This window comes from Ostrinia furnacalis, unplaced genomic scaffold, assembly GCF_004193835.3.
Source record: "Ostrinia furnacalis isolate ACB-3 unplaced genomic scaffold, ASM419383v2 OfSCF1460, whole genome shotgun sequence".
Classification (NCBI taxonomy): Eukaryota; Metazoa; Arthropoda; class Insecta; order Lepidoptera; family Crambidae; genus Ostrinia; species Ostrinia furnacalis.
The window spans coordinates 1-18,471 of NW_021131699.1; the positions used below are offsets into that span (position 1 = coordinate 1).

At 36.3% G+C, this 18,471-nt stretch overlaps 2 protein-coding genes and 2 pseudogenes across 2 annotated transcripts; 1 reads left to right on the plus strand and 3 right to left on the minus strand.

Moving 5' to 3' along the window:
• Positions 1–4,063: 4,063 nt before the first annotated feature.
• On the minus strand, positions 4,064–9,450 carry LOC114352869 (uncharacterized). The gene is made up of 4 exons (XM_028304614.1): positions 9,403–9,450; positions 9,147–9,284; positions 7,638–7,744; positions 4,064–4,215 (listed from the first exon to the last, which is right to left on the minus strand). Exons 1-4 carry the CDS (start codon positions 9,448–9,450, stop codon positions 4,104–4,106), a joined length of 405 nt encoding a protein of 134 aa, XP_028160415.1. The 3' UTR covers positions 4,064–4,103.
• A 2,478-nt stretch (positions 9,451–11,928) lies between these two features.
• LOC114352870 (uncharacterized) lies at positions 11,929–12,855 on the plus strand (annotated as a pseudogene).
• A 2,949-nt stretch (positions 12,856–15,804) lies between these two features.
• LOC114352874 (uncharacterized) lies at positions 15,805–17,452 on the minus strand (annotated as a pseudogene).
• On the minus strand, positions 17,372–18,050 carry LOC114352871 (uncharacterized). The gene is made up of 3 exons (XM_028304615.1): positions 17,844–18,050; positions 17,472–17,708; positions 17,372–17,382 (listed from the first exon to the last, which is right to left on the minus strand). The coding sequence occupies exons 1-3, from the start codon at positions 18,040–18,042 to the stop codon at positions 17,372–17,374; spliced, it is 447 nt and encodes a 148-aa protein (XP_028160416.1). The 5' UTR covers positions 18,043–18,050.
• Positions 18,051–18,471: the final 421 nt, after the last annotated feature.

The window sequence follows — 18,471 nt, forward strand, 5'->3', positions numbered from 1 at the left end:
TTTCGGAATGTCCGGGTTTCCCGCATGTCTTGCATTTAGGTTTAATGGATGTTTTGAAGAGGAGGTTTTGTATCTTTTCTTCCTCTAATGCAATATTAATTGCACTATTTACGGTCTTAGGATTCCTACACCTAACGTTATTACTAAGCCGTGGATGTAGGCCTAAAATCTATATTATATAAAGCTCGATTACCACTCACTCACTCACTGACTCACTGATCAGGGGTATTTTTAGGGTATTTAGAGGGGAGAGGGGTAAAATTGTTAGTGTTTGTTTTAAACTAGATTTTTCGACTGCCAGCTTTATTAGATTTTTTGAACCAAAAAACAAAATGGCGGCATTTTTTGAGACAACAACTTTTTTGTTTTTCATCCTGAATTTTTTCCTTTTTGGGAGTTTATTTTGGTTGCCAAGATGTGTTAAAAATTTAGAGAAAAAATTGGAAAAACAAAATGGCCGCGCCGCCATCTTGGATTGAAAATGCGATTTCGGGGTGTTTTTAGGGAGGTGTCACTCCGAGATGCGCAATTGTTTTTGAAAATTTCTTTTGNGCATTCTGGCAATTGGTTAAGAAAGCCGTGAGTGTTGCACGGTCACCCTTGTATGGGCTAATGAAGTTGCACAGGACTTGGATAGGGAATGGTTCTAGGGATAGGGTTTCAGAACTTGAGTTCATTTTAGAATCTAGTCCTCTTTCGGTCATTTTATGAGTCAATAACTTCGTAAGAAGAATAAAATTGGTAAGTAAATTAAAATTATTGTGTAAAGAATAGAATGAGAGTAGATTTAGATAAAATGTAAGTACCAATGATAAATCGAATAAATTTCAAAGATAACGAGATAGCGATAACAGTTGATAAAACGTTTCACTTACAGAATCAGCAGGATCACGAGCGGAAGGTGCATCGTTGACACAGGAACTACGAGACGTACAGGAACGGCGTAGCGGGGACTCGGAGTGGCACGGCAGGGCAGCGGCACACGACGAGGGAGTGAAGATTGCAGCGATGGGTAGCTCGGCAGGCCCACAGGACTTGATGACGGGGCGATTGGCCGGCTGGACCACTGGATGCAGCAATTTCGGGAAGGACGTCGCTCTTTCTTAGCACGGTGATGGGTGGCCCACGCTCTTGGCGGGCGGTTAGACAGGGCGGCTTGGTGGCACGCCAATCGAAGATCGTCTTGGGCGGTTCGTCAGCAGGCTCCGACAGGAGGCTTACTGTCGTGACGATGTCTGAACCAAGACGGAATTTGTCGAAGCTGGATTGTTGTCGCTCCGGAGCTGGGTTGGCTGGAACTTGAAGTTTGATGCGCGACGCGTAACGGGATACCAGCGATATTAAAGTTTATTCACGTTTCGATGCTGGTATCCCACTTCTGACACCACTGTTACGGGGTGGGTCTAGAAGGTCTTTTTAAAAAAAAACTAAAGTTACTACACTTGAAAAATTTAATTAACTAAGAAAGTAAATGACAAAAATTCCCCGAATAAATGTTGCGCGCGCGACGGTCCAAACCCAACTAATTATCAAGTAAATTTTATTGGCAAGGAAACGTAGGGCTTCTATTGTATTGACGTCAATGCAATAGAAGCTCTGTGTCATCAATTTTTATTTTTATATTTAGTAATGTAAATTCCGATATAACAGTACGTAACGCATAGTATCTCTACAAGGAAATTGAATGCTTGGGATAAAGACCACGTTGTCTTGTTTGGCTTTCAGTAGTTTGGACTGTGGAGGATAATAATATGGCTGTCGATTTGCTGAAGTGGTTGGGAACTCACCTGCCGTGCTAGAGGTCCGATCCTATAGATTCTATGAACAATAAATACATTGGTTTGCTTAAAAGTGTTTTATTAACTTAGTATTAACTATGTATAGTGTATTTACAAGGAAAAGTATTTAGATAGTTATGTAAAATCGTTGTCTGATACTCTATTAACTTTGCATATTTTTGTAGTAAAATGTCTAAAGAAGGATATCAAACTCCGCTTTCTTTTGAAAAAAAATTGAAGCCATAATTCGGCAACAATAAGGAATATACAAATACAAAAATATCTTGTTATTTCTGGCAGTGTTAAATAACTTTAATTAATGATTGATTAGTTCACTGATATCTCTTCAATTTAAATATTGCAATAGTAACGGACGACACTTGTTTTCATTATACTGGTAGGTTATAAAAATTAAGTACATCTAGATACGCGGCAGCATGTCAAGCCAAGTTCAATTACAGTTTCAACATGCCTGATATTCAAAGTGAATTCTCATTTTATGACGTTTGTGTAAAACTTTTGCTATAATGCTTTTTCCACATGTACTGAAAATAGATCCAACGGACTTTCAGGACATTGTATGCTGTATCTCCCGCATTCTTCGGCTATTCCGTAGTACTCTGCTTCGTAGTACGAGTCTTCTATTTCTTCTTCTAGCATTGACGCTGATGGCCTGAAATTTTTAAAAACAAAAATCATAATAAGTTTTTTAACCCATTTATTTTTGCAATTAGGCTGTTAAAAACGGTTTTACAGGTTGCTGACGTTTTTAGGGCCAGTGCTGAAAATAAGCGCAAATAGCCCAGTCACTTTAATAGAGTTTTAATATTAATGTACGATGTGAAATGCTGTTTTATTCGCTTCACTTCGCAATAAAATGTATGATTTTTTTTCTCTACGTAAAATACATACAAATACAAATAATTTATTGAATTTAAAACATACATTAACATTTACACTTGTATACCTTAACTAATACATATTATTACTTTTACATGTTTTTTGCATTAGACTTATCTAGATACTGATTGCAATTTACGAATGTGGGAGAATTAGTCACAGTTTTGTGAATAAATATAATTAAAATCAAAACGATGAAGTAAAAGGCCTGAAAATTAGTGTGATCTATTGTTAAGTCCATTCAAAACGTTAAATCATTAATCAAACATACCATACATCATTCGCATGCGTTCTGGGAAATTTCACTAGTTTTTGTGGACCAAACTTACTAACCGTTGGCGGCCTAAATAATGTACCAACTTTGGTAGCTTAACACTACTTCTGTAATTTAGTACAACATTTTTACTAACTAGTTAGTTACATGCTAGAATTATATAGGTTAGGAAAATATTAGGAATTAGGCCTTTACTACATGATTAATGTTAATAATTAGCATAACAGTTGTTATAGAATGACGACCAGCTGTCAATATTGACTCACGCCCATATTCGTTAAAGTTACTATGAGGTCTCACAGTGCGCGTGGACGTAGGTACAGGGTGACACACGAACCAATCACAGAGCTCTATTCAACGCTGTGCGTTCGATTTGCTACTTCACTTAATAAGCAAGCAAGCATCGTTTGTGAATACGGGCGTGAGTTGCTAAAGTTATGCTGAAGCATTGTCCTAAAGCAGTTAATGTTTAAAAAATCGTATTGGGATTGCAACACATAATAATCTTCAGCTCATTTTATAAACTTAAGAATTTAATTATTATTACTGACGGGATTGCTACCTTAATTTTGAGTTTCCGATATTTCGGCACTGTTGCAAGCGCCATGGTCACGGAATAACTGAAGAAACTTGCGGGTGAGATGTTACTCCGTCCGTGACCAGACCATGGCGCTTGCAACAGTGCCAAAATATCGGAAACTCAAAATTAAGGTACATGGTAGCAATCATCATTTCAGCCATAGGACGTCCACTGCTGAACATAGGCCTCCCCCAATGACTTCCACATCGCACGGTTGGTAGCGGCCTGCATCCACCTTTATCAGGTAGCAATCCCGTCAGTATTAATAACTAGCTTTCCGCCCGCGGCTTCACCCGCGTGGAATTTTGTCTGTCACAGAAAAACTTTATCGCGCGCGTCCCTGTTTCAAAAACCGGGATAAAAACTATCCTATGTTCTTTCCCGGGACTCAAACTATCTCTATGCCAAATTTCATCAAAATCGGTTGCGAGGTTTAAGCGGGAAAGCGTAACAGACAGACAGACAGACAGAGTTACTTTCGCATTTATAATATTAGTTGGGATTAGTGACCATGAAAGTTTAAAACAATATAGGTACCTACTTAAGAACTTGTTAAATAAATTGTAGTATCTTACGTTAGAACAAGATGCAGTAAATCTCCAACGACGCCGTTGTGGTGGAACATTGCGCTTGCATTCTCGCAGATGCTCATCATCAGGCAGCTTCGTCCAGGGTAGCCGTACCTGGAAATTAATAATTTAACTTGACTTAAGAGCGTTTACGCGAAGCGCGGCGTTTCAAGGGGCATCATTGGAAATGATTCGCGCGCGGCGTTTTTTAATAGTTTTCAAATGTTTATAGCAAAACAATAACAATGAATTATATATCGTTTCAAAGTAAATATTTTAAAGAAGATATTATTTTATTATATTCAGCCATTTTTATGTTGAAGTAAAGAAGAATCCCATCAAAAACAATACTTGTCAAAAAAAACAAGTCTCGCAACTCAGTTGTTCTACGGTAAAAAGTTGTGAGATCCATGTAATACCAAGTCCAGGCCAGGAAATCTTTAACGTTTTACATAAATTATTGACTTGGCCATCGCACTAAATAATTTAATTTACACGTGTTTTGATGCGATGGCCAAGTCAATATATTTATGTAAAACGTTAAAGATTTCCTGGCCTGGACTTGGTATTACATGGATCTCACAACTTTTTACCGTAGAACAACTGAGTTGCGAGACTTGGTTTTTTTAAATGATTCGCGCGCGGCGTTTTTTAATAGTTTTCAAATGTTTATGGCAAAACAATAACAATGAATTAATTATAATATCGTTTCAAAGTAAATATTTAAAAGAAGATGTTATTTTATTATAGGTATTAAGCTATTTTTATGTTGAATTAAAGAAGAATAATGGTGTAAAAATCACTTTGATTTTTGGGTAAGTCACGTTCTTTGAATTTGTGATTTCTTATTGTAAAATGCTTAAATCTAAGAATTTTCTCAACTAACTATTTGCTTAAGGACCTATGCTATAGGATATAAATGTTTGTTATATCGTTTTCACAGTATTTTTATAAAAAAATCAGCTTGTAAACTGACGCTAAAGTGGAAATTTGAAAACCTGTGTATCTTGATAGAATTCTTAAATACTATACTAATCGAAATATTTTCTCAACTAACTATTTAGACGACGAAATTGCCTAATTATTTATGCCTATAATATATTTGTAATGTAACTGGTTAATTATTGTAACGGGTTGAAAAAGTACTGTTTTTGCGCCAAACAGCGTAAACGCTCTTAACATGGAAATAACAATAATTAAGTCCTCATCAGTACTTTTTGACGTTCATCATCATCATCATTTCAGCCATAGGACGTCCACAGCTGAACATAGGCATCCTCCAATGCTTTCCATGTTAATCGATTGGTGAGCGGCCTGCGTCCAGTGCTTCCCTACTACCTTTATGATGTCGTCGGTCCACCTTGTGGGTGGACGTCCCACGCTGCGTTTTCAATTAAAGTTATTTACAAGGAATAAATTATTCCTGTAAAAATGTACATTATACAGAGTCCGTGTATTATTGTCTTCAGGTTGGCTGATTATGGCTCCAAAGCGATTTTTTCCAGGACTCTAAAGTGCCTTATTCAGTAATCAAGAGATCAATTTGAATAGGTGTAATATTTCATTCGTTAGCTAAAGATTCTGGTACATATTTTTCAGACCAAAACGAAATCAGATAAAGAATAGAAATAATATCTCCTAGAATATTCGTTTGGTTTAAGTGAGTTTTTCCACTATGTTTTTTTCAGGTTTTTTCAACCTACAATTTCCGATCGTTATAAAACATTCGCTACAAAATAATAATAGTTTGTAAGCGAATCGAGGTGATATTAATCGAAAATCCAGATCCGCGGTGGCATCGCGATGAATGCTCGTGATTGCAACATTCTGGGTAGTGATGGGCGATAAAGAACATAAAAATAAAACAATCGATTAAAGGATTGCATTTAAATGTATATTGAACTCGTTCCAGAAAGATTAAAAACGAATATTCGAATGGACTCTAAATGTTTGTTTATTTATTCAGTTTATTCAGAAACTCAATAGCTACATTATATTTTGTACACATTTGTCGGTCATCTTTCATATTTTTTGTGTTGTCAAATGCGAGTCTTTGTTGAGTCTAAATTGAGAGTGAGATTTTTACTCTGTGGCACTTTGATAAAACACTATGTGTTAAAAGAATTATAGTTATATCACCATCGATACCATGTATTCGATACCATCGAATCATCGGATTAATTGAATATGCTTTTAGTAAAAATCGCATCGCTATTAATCCAGCAGGCGCGTAACCGGCAACCGATCATGCCACGTAAAGGCGACAGTTATCAAGCTAAATACTGCATCTTAATACAATCGTAATAGGCGCGATTTTGCAGTAAAAAAATATCCGATGTGGTGTACTGTATCCGAATTGAGGGTTTAATATTCGGATGTTCCAACTTGTTGTTTCGGAGAGCCTTTTCGTTGCAGCACTCGTTTCGGATTATAATCATTGGTTTTATTTTTATGCTGTATTTTAGTGTGGATTTCATCTTTCGCATCCACTCTATCTGAGCGCTCATATCATATCATGGGTGAGTTAATGGGAGGTAATTTAATACGTCCACGTTAATCTCTTAAAATAATATGGGTAACATTACACCGTGTGCTATTTTGCATTATTAAATATTCGGTAATTTTAACCGAAAGACGAACTGGACAAAGGCTCTCTCAATACCGACCCTGAGCTGCGATTCCCACAGTCTTTTCCAGTGTCAGTTAACCGAGGACTGCTTACACTACGACTTTTGGTCCGTGGTAATCACTCAATAACTTTTCAACAAGGGCTATTATCAATTTTGATTTGTCATAATCTATAACTTAGATAATAAATCTGTAGAGAGGTCAATTCTGTACATGAAATATATTTTCAAAATAACTATCAGGGGGTGATTAGTGATCGATACTGATGCCAAAAATGCAATCAGTAAATTTTTTGTCTGTCTGTCTGTCTGTCTGTATGTTCCTTATAGAAACAAAAACTGCTCCACGGATTTTAACAAAACTTGGTACAATTATTCTTCATACTCCTGGGCAGGTTATAGGATACTTAGGAATTCCCACGGGAACGGGCATTAGCGGGAAAATCCTTTTGTATGAAAAATCTAAACCGCTTAAGTTAGACGCTTGAAATTTGGCATGCAGGTACCTTAGTAAACTTAAAGCTTAGTTACAACAGGATATTGCAAAATTCCCACGGGAACGGGAGTTAGCGGGAAAAATCATTTGTATGAAAAAATCTAAACCGCGTTAAGATAGATGAAGGGGGTATAACGGGATCCACGCGTACGAAGTCGCGGGCGGCCGCTAGTATTAAATATATTAAGGCTGAGTTGCACCATCTTAACATTAATTATAAGAATATCCGGTGTTATTGTATGGAGTTTGACTTTTGACGTTTGTTAAAGTTAAGATGGTGCAACCCAGTCAAAGTGAAAATAATTCCTGTGGTAAATACACTTGAATATTTATATCGCTCAACTGAAGGATACTTATCTTAAGCATCAACACTTCTTAGGAGGTAATTAAAGTAAATTAAGCTGAGTACTTACTTCTCCAACATGGATTCTATGAAAGCGTAAAGATTCGCTCTAGTGTAGAAATTGTTTGGTATTTTGCTATCTGCTCTTGGTGATTCACTTCGGGCTTTTCTGCTTACCTAGAAAAAGGAAAAAAAACTTCATAATAATTTGATTTAGAGGCGGATTTACTAAAATGCTCTAGCGGTTGACCTCGGCCGTTGGATCATGGTTGCTTTAAAATCCTTGATTTCCTCTAAAAGATTCCTTGATTATGCTTTCCAGTTGGCGCCATTGGTGTGTCATCATCATCATCATCATTTCAGCCACAGGACGTCCACTGCTGAACATAGGCCTCCCCCAATGCTTTCCATGTTGATCGATTGGTAGCGGCCTGCGTCCAGCGCTTCCCTGCTACCTTTACGATGTCGTCGGTCCACCTTGTAGGCGGACGTCCCACGCTGCTGTCCCACTGGTGTATAATAGGACCTTACTCGACAGTGGCGCCAATCTGGTTATTTGCAGATACGATAGTCTTCCTACTGCTTCAACGCTCACCACTTGGCGTCACTAGCGATAGAACCTTACTCGACCGTGGCGCCAATCCAGTGATTGCAAATTATGCGATAGTCCTCCTATCGTTTCAGCATTCAGCAGTTGGTGCAGTGGTGATTGTGGTTATGACAGTGGTGTCCACAATCAAGTCAAGTTGGGCCTTTCTCGCTAGAGGCACCCACTGGTAACCGCAATATTAACACAGTCCTTATTGTGTAGCACAAAAAAATCAAACGCCCCGTGTACGCCCCGCTAACGCCCCATATAAATGTGTGCACACCTTTACTCGATACTTTCCGGTGCAATCAATAAGATCGAGCCAGTGTTTGCAGAACGGACGCTCGCCGAAGGCTGCAGTGATTGGCCCTCGAATCTTCTGCTTTGAAAGCAACGGCACTTAGCACTTTGATTCAGTTTCGATATTTGCTGATTTCAGCAAAACGAAAAGTTTTATGCGTGCAGTAAGAGTAGGCGCACACCGTTGATTTTTAGTTGGCCGATAGTTGTGCCCGATTTTAAATTGTATGAAGAATCGGCCAAATCGAATCGGCGTAGTGTGCGCACTCCCATACATGCTCATACTGATCAACTGCCCGACTAAACTATCGGCCGACGAAAAATCAACGGTGTGCGCCTACTCTAACGGTCTTTATCTATTTTGATTTCTAAGAACTACATAAGTGATGTTAATTTAGGGCACTTCGACATTTGCGCTGCTTCTTCTCAGCACTGGCCCATTTATTGTCCCGAGGCAGTGGTAGGTTAACTTTACCTACCAGTAGCAAGATACCTTTTCAAAACGGTCTGACTTCATACATTGATCCAAAAAACTGAAATATGCATCACCAGTGACCACCATTAAAACATACTCTAATGGTGGTCACTGGTGAAGGACTGACTGGTTAATACCGTATTGCTGTCTATCCAAATTCAGTCAAACTCAGATTAAAATCATTAACAAGGCTATTTAATAGAGTAGGTACCAACATCACCAACAGCACCAATGTCTCCGAGCAGCGGCTCCAACCACGTGCCGTTATCCACGGTGTAGTAGTTGGCTTCAAAGAACCACGCCACGCTCACCGTCGCCTCTGGATGGAGTGGGACGGACACAGTCCCGAATACCTGAAATTGATGCAAATAAATGTGAAAACATCGAATGTCAGGGTAGTTGAGATTGTTCAATTATTAAAATTCATCACTAAACAAGCGCTAATTAAAGCAGGGGTCTTTCTTTTGCCACTTTGTCGTAGTGCTTCTCGAAGCGCTTCCTCAAAAGATTAGGAGTCATATGTAAAGTGCCATTTAAGTAACACTACTTTTTTATTGTGTCTGGATTATTTTGTGCCAAAATGTTGGTCGAAACTGAATAATTTATTTCTGATTGATATTGTTTAACAATTGTTGACCAAAAAGTTGTCCTTAAACATATAGGTCTGAAAGTGTGAAAATACGTCTTTTATTATTTAAAAAATAATAATATGTATAATCAAAACACGTTAATTTCAATCTATGAGTTTCATAAAACAGTCGTGAAATAGAATATGGCGGTATAGTCCAGTCATTATAGTAAGTTCACCTCGGAATTCGAGATACCCAGCTGTAAGTCTGTAAATACGTGTATATTGACACCCTAAAAGTTGTCTCAAATAATATTTTTAGGGTAACTCGAACTACCATACTTGGCATGGTTCAAAATGTTTCTATGTACCTACTTGAAAATTACTAGTCCAGTCATTTAAGCTTAAATTAGGTAAGAATCTCGGAATTCGAGATACCCAGCTGTAAGTCTGTAAATACTTGTATATTGACACCCTAAAAGTTGTCTCAAAACCTACATATGGTAGGGTGTAAGCAACTATTAAATTTTAAGGTCAACGGTCACAAAAATCGGTTTTTTTGCGCTTTTTTTAGAAATATCCCATTTCCTATGGGTTTTTTGCTATTTGTATTTATTATCAATATTGTAGAATACTAAATTCTCTACAAATTTTGTTTAAATTTTTTTTTATACGGTGAACCGTTTTCGAGATAGAGGGTGGAGAGCGCGCGGTCACTGCATCACTTCAGGTCAACTTAAGCGGTTTAGATTTTTCATACAAAAGGATTTTCCCGCTAATTCCCGTGGGAATTTCGGGAATTTCTTGTTGTTTACTTTTACTAAGGTACCTACATGCCAAATTTCAAGCATCTAACTTCCGTTAAGCGTTTAGATTTTTCATACAAAAGGATTTTCCCGCTAATTCCTGTTCCCGTAGGATTTCCTAAGTATACTATGACCTGCCCAGGAGTATGAAAAATAATTGTACCAAGTTTCGTTAAAATCCGTCGAGTAGTTTTTGTTTCTATAAGGAACATACAGACGGACAGACAGACAGACAAAAATTTTACTGATTGCATTTTTGGCATCAGTATCGATCACTAATCACCCCCTGATAGTTATTTTGAAAATATATTTCATGTACAGAATTGACCTCTACAGATTTATTAAAGTACTAGCGGCTGCCCTCTATCTCGAAAACGGTTCACCGTATAAAAAAAAAATCTGAACAAAATTTGTAGAGAATTTTGTATTCTACAATATTGATAATAAATACAAATAGCAAAAAACCCATAGGAAATGAGATATTTCCAAAAAAAGCGATTTTTGTGACCTTTGACCTTAAAATTTAATAGTTGCTTACACGCTACCATATGTAGGTTTTGAGACAACTTTTAGGGTGTCAATATACAAGTATTTACAGACTTACAGCTGGGTATCTCGAATTCCGAGATTCTTACCTAATTTAAGCTTAAATGACTGGACTAGTAATTTTCAAGTAGGTACATAGAAACATTTTGAACCATGCCAAGTATGGTAGTTCGAGTTACCCTAAAAATATTCTAAAAAATCCCTAAATTAAGTTAGAAAAGNATAACAAATTACATTTGGATCATTGAGGCAACTTCTTGGCAATGCAGACATCATATTAAAATAAATTTCGTTATAAAAATGTACCGATAACATTACAAACTGTGCAACCAAAGTACCGATTAAAGCTAAAATTTAAAACTGAGGGTAGATCAAAAACTACACGTAGGAAAAAAAAAAGAAAAATATTTTTATTATTACTAATAAACACCTAATAATAAACTATCAACAGAATCTCGGCACCATTTTAATTTTGATTTTTTGTTGACCAGTGTTATCAATATTATTGAATTTATTGAAATGTTGCAACAATATATCATCTGGTTGCAATTTGAGATTTAAAAGTTGTTTACGCAGCGCTAATTGTGAAGCTAAGCTTCTTCGCTCGTAAAAATTGTCAAGATCCTTTAATATAGATTTCGCTGTTGCGGATCCCTTGGCGATCCCAACTACAACGAACCTTCTCATCAGTGACATTGACAGCGGGGCGCCACCGTCAATACCGGATCGCTGGTTCCGATTTTTGCCATGTTGGAAACCATATAGTTGAACAATGGCAGCGCCCCCCTGTCATTGAGTTTGGTGAACTTTGGTGGGACAGTTCAGCGTGGGTCATGTATAACAATTTGAAGTACACACCTTTGTACTTCAAATTCGCTACTTGACAGTTGTAACAATAAAATATGAAATATGTTTTATAAGGTAGCTTTTAAGTAAATAATAAATCATACAGTACGTTTTTTGCATTAAAACAAATTATTAATATTTTATTTTTGGAAAATAAATCTGAGTTTTTTTTATCTGTGGTTGACAAGGAGCGGCCATGATTGATCATCGTATGACGTCATAATTTAATAAACCAAAGTTTTATTAGTCCAGTTGTGCTGTTTAAAACATTTCAGGAAATGGAGTCAGGCTAATATTAAAGCGGATAGTGCAAACTTGCCTAGAATCGATGCGTTTATGATCGCAAATTTCTTTGCCTGTAATCCAAATTTTTGTTGTGCTGAGTTTAGGAATGCAAAAACTTCCGTGTAAGTACCTACCGAAATAAAATACATTATTTTTGTACAAGCTGTTGTATCTTTACCATAAAGGCCGGCAACGCACCTGTAACGCCCCTGGGTCTGCGGGTGTCTATGGGCGACGGTAATCACTTACCATCAGGTGATCCGTCTGCTCGTTTGCCTCCTATCACATAAAAAAATAATAATTAAGATTCCTAAGTCAATCAAATAGCTACTTTATATCAAACATTTATAGGTTATGTTTTTAATTTCAGATCTTCGCGACAGTCTTATGGCGATGACGCCATAGGATATGTCCAGCTGAAGAGGGAAGGAAATTTGTGTGTCGTAAAGGGTAAAGTTTGTCCCGAACACAGTTCGTCAACAGCCATACTCGGTGTCCATGGTCATCGACGAAAAGGAAGGAGTTGTACAAAGTGTACAGTGTGCTGACTGCCCTGCCTCCCAAGGTTGCTGTAAACATGCAGTGGCTTTCTTAATGTGGACACATAGAAGAAGTGAAGAGCCATCTTGCACTGCCATTGCATGCTACTGGAAAAAATCAAAATTGTCTAAGGTTGGCAGTACTCTAAAGTACATGACAATAAAAGAGATGGGTAACAGTGGCAGTTCTATACATAACCGGCAAGATGAAAGTGTTATGTGCGAATTTTTAAAAGAAAGTAAACTGAGGAAGTTATAAAACTGTCAAATTTTGAAACATTTGATTGATTATGAGGATGATGTAATTCAGTTGCTTTCCTTACACCAATTAAGTTGCAGATTTAATTCTGAAGATAACAGTGATCGTTTTTTAAACAAAATACATACAGTTGTTACAGAAAAGAATATTAGTGAAGCGGAAAGGCTAACATGCCAACAACATAGAAGTCCAGCATGGCACGAGCTTCGATATGCCCGAATAACAGCATCAAGAGCTTATGAGGTGTCTCGGTGTAAGACATTAGATGGCTCAATAATTGCAGCATTAATGGGTGCAAAATTGCCTGACAATGTTCCTATGAAAAAAGGCCGAAACTTAGAAAAAACAATTAAAAGAACAACATGGTGTTTCTCAGTGTGGACTGTTCATATGTCAAGAATATCCTATGTTAGCAGCATCACCTGATGGGATTTTGAATGATGATACTGTAATAGAAATAAAGTGTCCAATGAATGGAAAAACTTCAAAAAATTATATTTCTAACGACCAAGTCACTGCACTTTGCACAAGTACAACTGCAGATGCACATAACTAAATTGAAAAAGTGTTTATTTGTTGTGGCATCATGCGATTTTGAAGAAAATGGTGAAGTGGATATTGTGCCTGTAGAATACAATTCTGGATATGTTAAGTAATAACTTATTATGTGAACTGCAATCTTTTTGGAAAAAAAAATGTGTATCCATTACTATATACCTAATTGTACCAAGTGTGTAATTTTTGAAAATCATGTATTTTTTATTAAACTATCCTGTAGATTAATTAGTGCGCAGGCAATAATAACACATTCATCCAAATATTGTAACAATTTGTTATTAACTACATAATGGGGTTATTAACTACATAATAAAATTCTCTTAAACGTCTTATAATTCGCTCAATGTGAATCCTTAAACTTGCTACCTGTTTTGTTTTAATTACATCACTTTTTGATAATTTGGAATTAGAAGAAACACTTGGAGGTCTTATTAAATTAATTCCTTTTTGCAGTAAAAGTTCTTCAATATGTTTAAATCCCCTATCTGCAAGTATAGACACATCTGGTTCTAAACAATCTAAAAAGTTGCAGTTCTGTACTAACAAGGCATCAGTAGTTCTGCCACTGAACCTAGGTGAAACATAATTGATAATACCATCAGGAGTACTACTGATTAAGTATTTGGCAGTGTTTGCTTTCTTGTATTCTGACCATGTTAAATTTTACTGACATAAGACAAAGACATGCCAAATTGATCTATCTCCAAGTTCAGAAAATGGTGTATTTAACCTTATTTTTTTTAAACACAATGATATGTGTTCTTCACGAAGCTTAGTATGTTTTTTTTATAATATCAATTAAAAAATAACAGTCCTTAGAAATACCTAGGTAATATCTTGGATTATTCTTAATTAATTGTGTAGTATTTTCAATAGACATTCGCTGCCGATTTTCTGCTTCAATTTTCCTTCTTATTTCAGACTAGCTTTCCGCCCGCGGCTTCGCCCGCGTGGAATTTTTTCTGTCACAGAAAAACTTTATCGCGCGCGTCCCTGTTTCAAAAACCGGGATAAAAACTATCCTATGTTCTTTCCCGGGACTCAAACTATCTCTATGCCAAATTTCATCAAAATCGGTTGCGAGGTTTAAGCGGGAAAGCGTAACAGACAGACAGACAGACAGAGTTACTTTCGCATTTATAATATTAGTTGGGATAATTCAGCTTGAATTTCTTGGTTACTGCTAGTTGATGTCATTGTTAGTAGGGACTGAACAGATGGCGATGTGTCAGTTGTTAACTGTGAAGGTTTTGATGGTGTTGAACTGGTCGAAGATGACTCTTCTAACTTTTCACGGAATAGTAATTTCCTCCTGGATTTCATATAACCTTCTGATCCAACTCGAGACTTAATTTTAATAGGTGATGTTGCTATAGTCTTAGTATGAGTTGTTAAAGGAGAAGTATTTTTATCTTTAGCTTGACTAGAAATTTGTACAGCTTTGCTTCTAACCTTTGCAGACAAACATAGTTGTGTTAATTTATCAGCTGTTTCAGGGCATACTTGTATCATCTGACCTTGAAAATTATGTCTCTCATCCAGCCCGGAAGTAGTAGATAAGGAATCTAAAAAAAAACAATAAACAAGTATTATTTACAACATAGTCAAGTATGTAAATGTGCATGACAAAGATACTGTACTACTCTAGAAACTAGGTTCTAAAGAAAACTTTAAAAGTAAACCTATTTTGAAATCATTGAACTAATTGATAACTTTACTCACCGCTATTGCTCGTCATGGTCATGCCTGATGTTGATGGCAATCCCTTAGAATACCGTTGCCACTGTCAATACCGTTTTTGCCATGTTGGAAACTATACAGTTGAACGATTGTAGCGCCCCCTGCCAATGAGTTTGGCGGGACAGTTCAGTTTAGGTCATCTCTAAAGCCGGGTTGACACGTTACGAGACAGCTCGGACCGAGTCACGTCCGAGTACACTCGTACGAGTCAGCGTCATACGAGTGTACTCCTATAGTGGTTTACACGTTCATAGTGTACTCTTATCAAAGCTCATTCAATTTTGCACCAATTTTGTGTCAACTCTCGGAAAACACTGATCTGCTCAACATGGAACAGACTGATCTGCTGTTGCAAGGTATCACAGTTGTTGCAGATATACTAATAAAAGAATTGAACAATATAAGCAAAGAAACAAGCAATGTAAGAAGGAAGAAGGAACGAAAGAATAGATCAATTTGGACCCGCGAATGGATATTAAGGCGTGAAAAGCAGGGAGCATCAGATAATTTTCTCCGAGAAGTACGCTTGGAAGACAAGGCCACTTACAAGAATCATTTGAGGCTGAACGGTCAACAATTTGACTATCTGTTAGAAAAAGTAACGTCGAAAATACAGAGAGCCGATACAGTAATGAGAGCTGCTGTACCTGCAAAAATAAAGCAACAAATAACTTTGCGTTACTTAGCTACTGGAGATAGTTTTCAAAGTTTAGNGAAAGGCTAACATGCCAACAACATAGAAGTCCAGCATGGCACGAGCTTCGATATGCCCGAATAACAGCATCAAGAGCTTATGAGGTGTCTCGGTGTAAGACATTAGATGGCTCATTAATTGCAGCATTAATGGGTGCAAAATTGCCTGACACTGTTGCTATGAAAAGAGGCCGAAACTTAGAAGATCTTGTAAAAAAACAATTAAAAGAACAACTTGGTGAAATTTCTCAGTGTGGACTGTTTATATGTCAAGAATATCCTATGTTAGCAACATCACCTGATGGGATTTTGAATGATGATACTGTAATAGAAATAAAGTGTCCAATGAATGAAAAAACTTCAAAAAATTATATTTCTAACGACCAAGTCACTGCTAAGTACTTTGCACAAGTACAACTGCAGATGCACATAACTAAATTGAAAAAGTGTTTATTTGTTGTGGCATCATGCGATTTTGAAGAAAATGGTGAAGTGGATATTGTGCCTGTAGAATACAGTTCTGAATATGTTAATAATTTATTATGTGAACTGCAATCTTTTTGGAAAAAAATGTGTATCCATTACTATATAATAGTACCAAATAAAAGAGTGTAATTTTTGAAAATCATGTATTTTTTATTAAACTATCCTGTAGATTAATTAGTGCACAGGCTATAATAACACATTCATCCAAATATTGTAACAATTTGTTATTAACTACAGAATGGGGTTTTAACATAAAAAAATCGCTTAAACGTCTTATAATTCGCTCAATGTGAATCCTTAAACTTGCTACCTGTTTTGTTTTAATTACATCACTTTTTGATAATTTGGAATTAGAAGAAACACTTGGAGGTCTTATTAAATTAATACCTTTTTGCAGTAAAAGTTCTTCAATATGTTTAAATCCCCTATCTGCAAGTATAGACACACCTGGTTCTAAACAATCTAAAAAGTTGCAGTTCTGTACTAACAAGGCATCAGTAGTTCTGCCACTGAACCCAGGTGAAATATAATTGATAATACCATCAGGAGTACTACTGATTAAGTATTTGGCAGTGTTTGCTTTCTTGTATTCTGACCATGTTAAGGCCTGCTCTACAGATTTTGATGGTTTTTGAATTTCTATTTCTAGACAGTCAATAATACAATAGACATTATGGTATTTATGTCTAAATGCCATGGGTAAGTTTCGTTTCACAGATCTTTTACTTGATTTAATTATAAATGGATGTAAAACATTTGCAATAAGAGCTACAGATTTCATAAAAATTTTACTGACATAAGACAAAGACATGCCAAATTGATCTCCAAGTTCAGAAAATGGTGTATTTAACCTTATTTTTTTTAAACACAATAATATGTGTTCTTCACGAAGCTTAGTATGTTTTTTATAATATCAATTAAAAAATAACAGTCCTTAGAAATACCTAGGTAATATCTTGGATTATTCTTAATTAATTGTGTAGTATTTTCAATAGACATTCGCTGCCGATTTTCTACTTCAATTTTCCTTCTTATTTCAGATAATTCGGCTTGAATTTCTTGGTTACTGCTAGTTGATGTCATTGTTAGTAGGGACTGAACAGATGGCGATGTGTCAGTTGTTAACTGTGAAGGTTTTGATGGTGTTGAACTGGTCGAAGATGACTCTTCTAACTTTTCACGGAATAGTAATTTCCTCCTGGATTTCATATAACCTTCTGATCCAATTCGAGACTTAATTTTAATAGGTGATGTTGCTATAGTCTTAGTATGAGTTGTTAAAGGAGAAGTATTTTTATCTTTAGCTTGACTAGAAGTTTGTACAGCTTTGCTTCTAACCTTTGCAGACAAACATAGTTGTGTTAATTTATCAGCTGTTTCAGGGCATACTTGTATCATCTGATCTTGACAATTATGTCTCTCATCCAGCCCGGAAGTAGTAGATAAGAAATCTAAAAAAAAACAATAAACAAGTATTATTTATAACATAGTCAAGTATGTAAATGTGCATGACAAAGATACTGTACTACTCTAGAAACTAGGTTCTAAAGAAAACTTTAAAAGTACTAATTGATAACTTTACTCACCGCTATTGCTTGTCATGGTCATGCCTGATGTTGATGGCAATTCCTTAGAAAATATTTCTTCTAATATGTTCATACGTCGTCTTTTGCTTACAACTGATCGAGGTTGTGTTGGCCCTGTTCGTTTTATTCTGTCCGGTTGACAATGAAATTTCGATGGCAAACAGTCAGGTTTCATTTTAATTTTACCAATAGAACCCATTATACTATATTGGATGTAATTTTCCATATCATTAGGTAGCTACAAAGAAAAACAAAGTGTCATTAGGTAGAAGCATAAAGTTAATAGGTAGAAGTTAAGTTTATTCTATAAAATCTAACAAGTTAGGTTAGGTTTAGGTAATTTATTTTTGCGAAATCAAACATATTGATTTTGTCTTTAAAGGTAGTTTACTTACATCAAAGTGATCCTCACAAAAGAATATCACAGACCTATCAGACGAAAACTGTGGGTCTCGGCGTGCCAATTGTAACCATTGCTTACGACGTTTTGGGCATTTAGGAACGTGTATAAATAATTTGTTGGGACATTTAATTGTCGTACTTCGACACATAGGCACCGCACACGTTTTGTAGCTTGTCATTTTCACAATTTCAGCTAAATCTTTACACTTAACACTCAGAACAGATA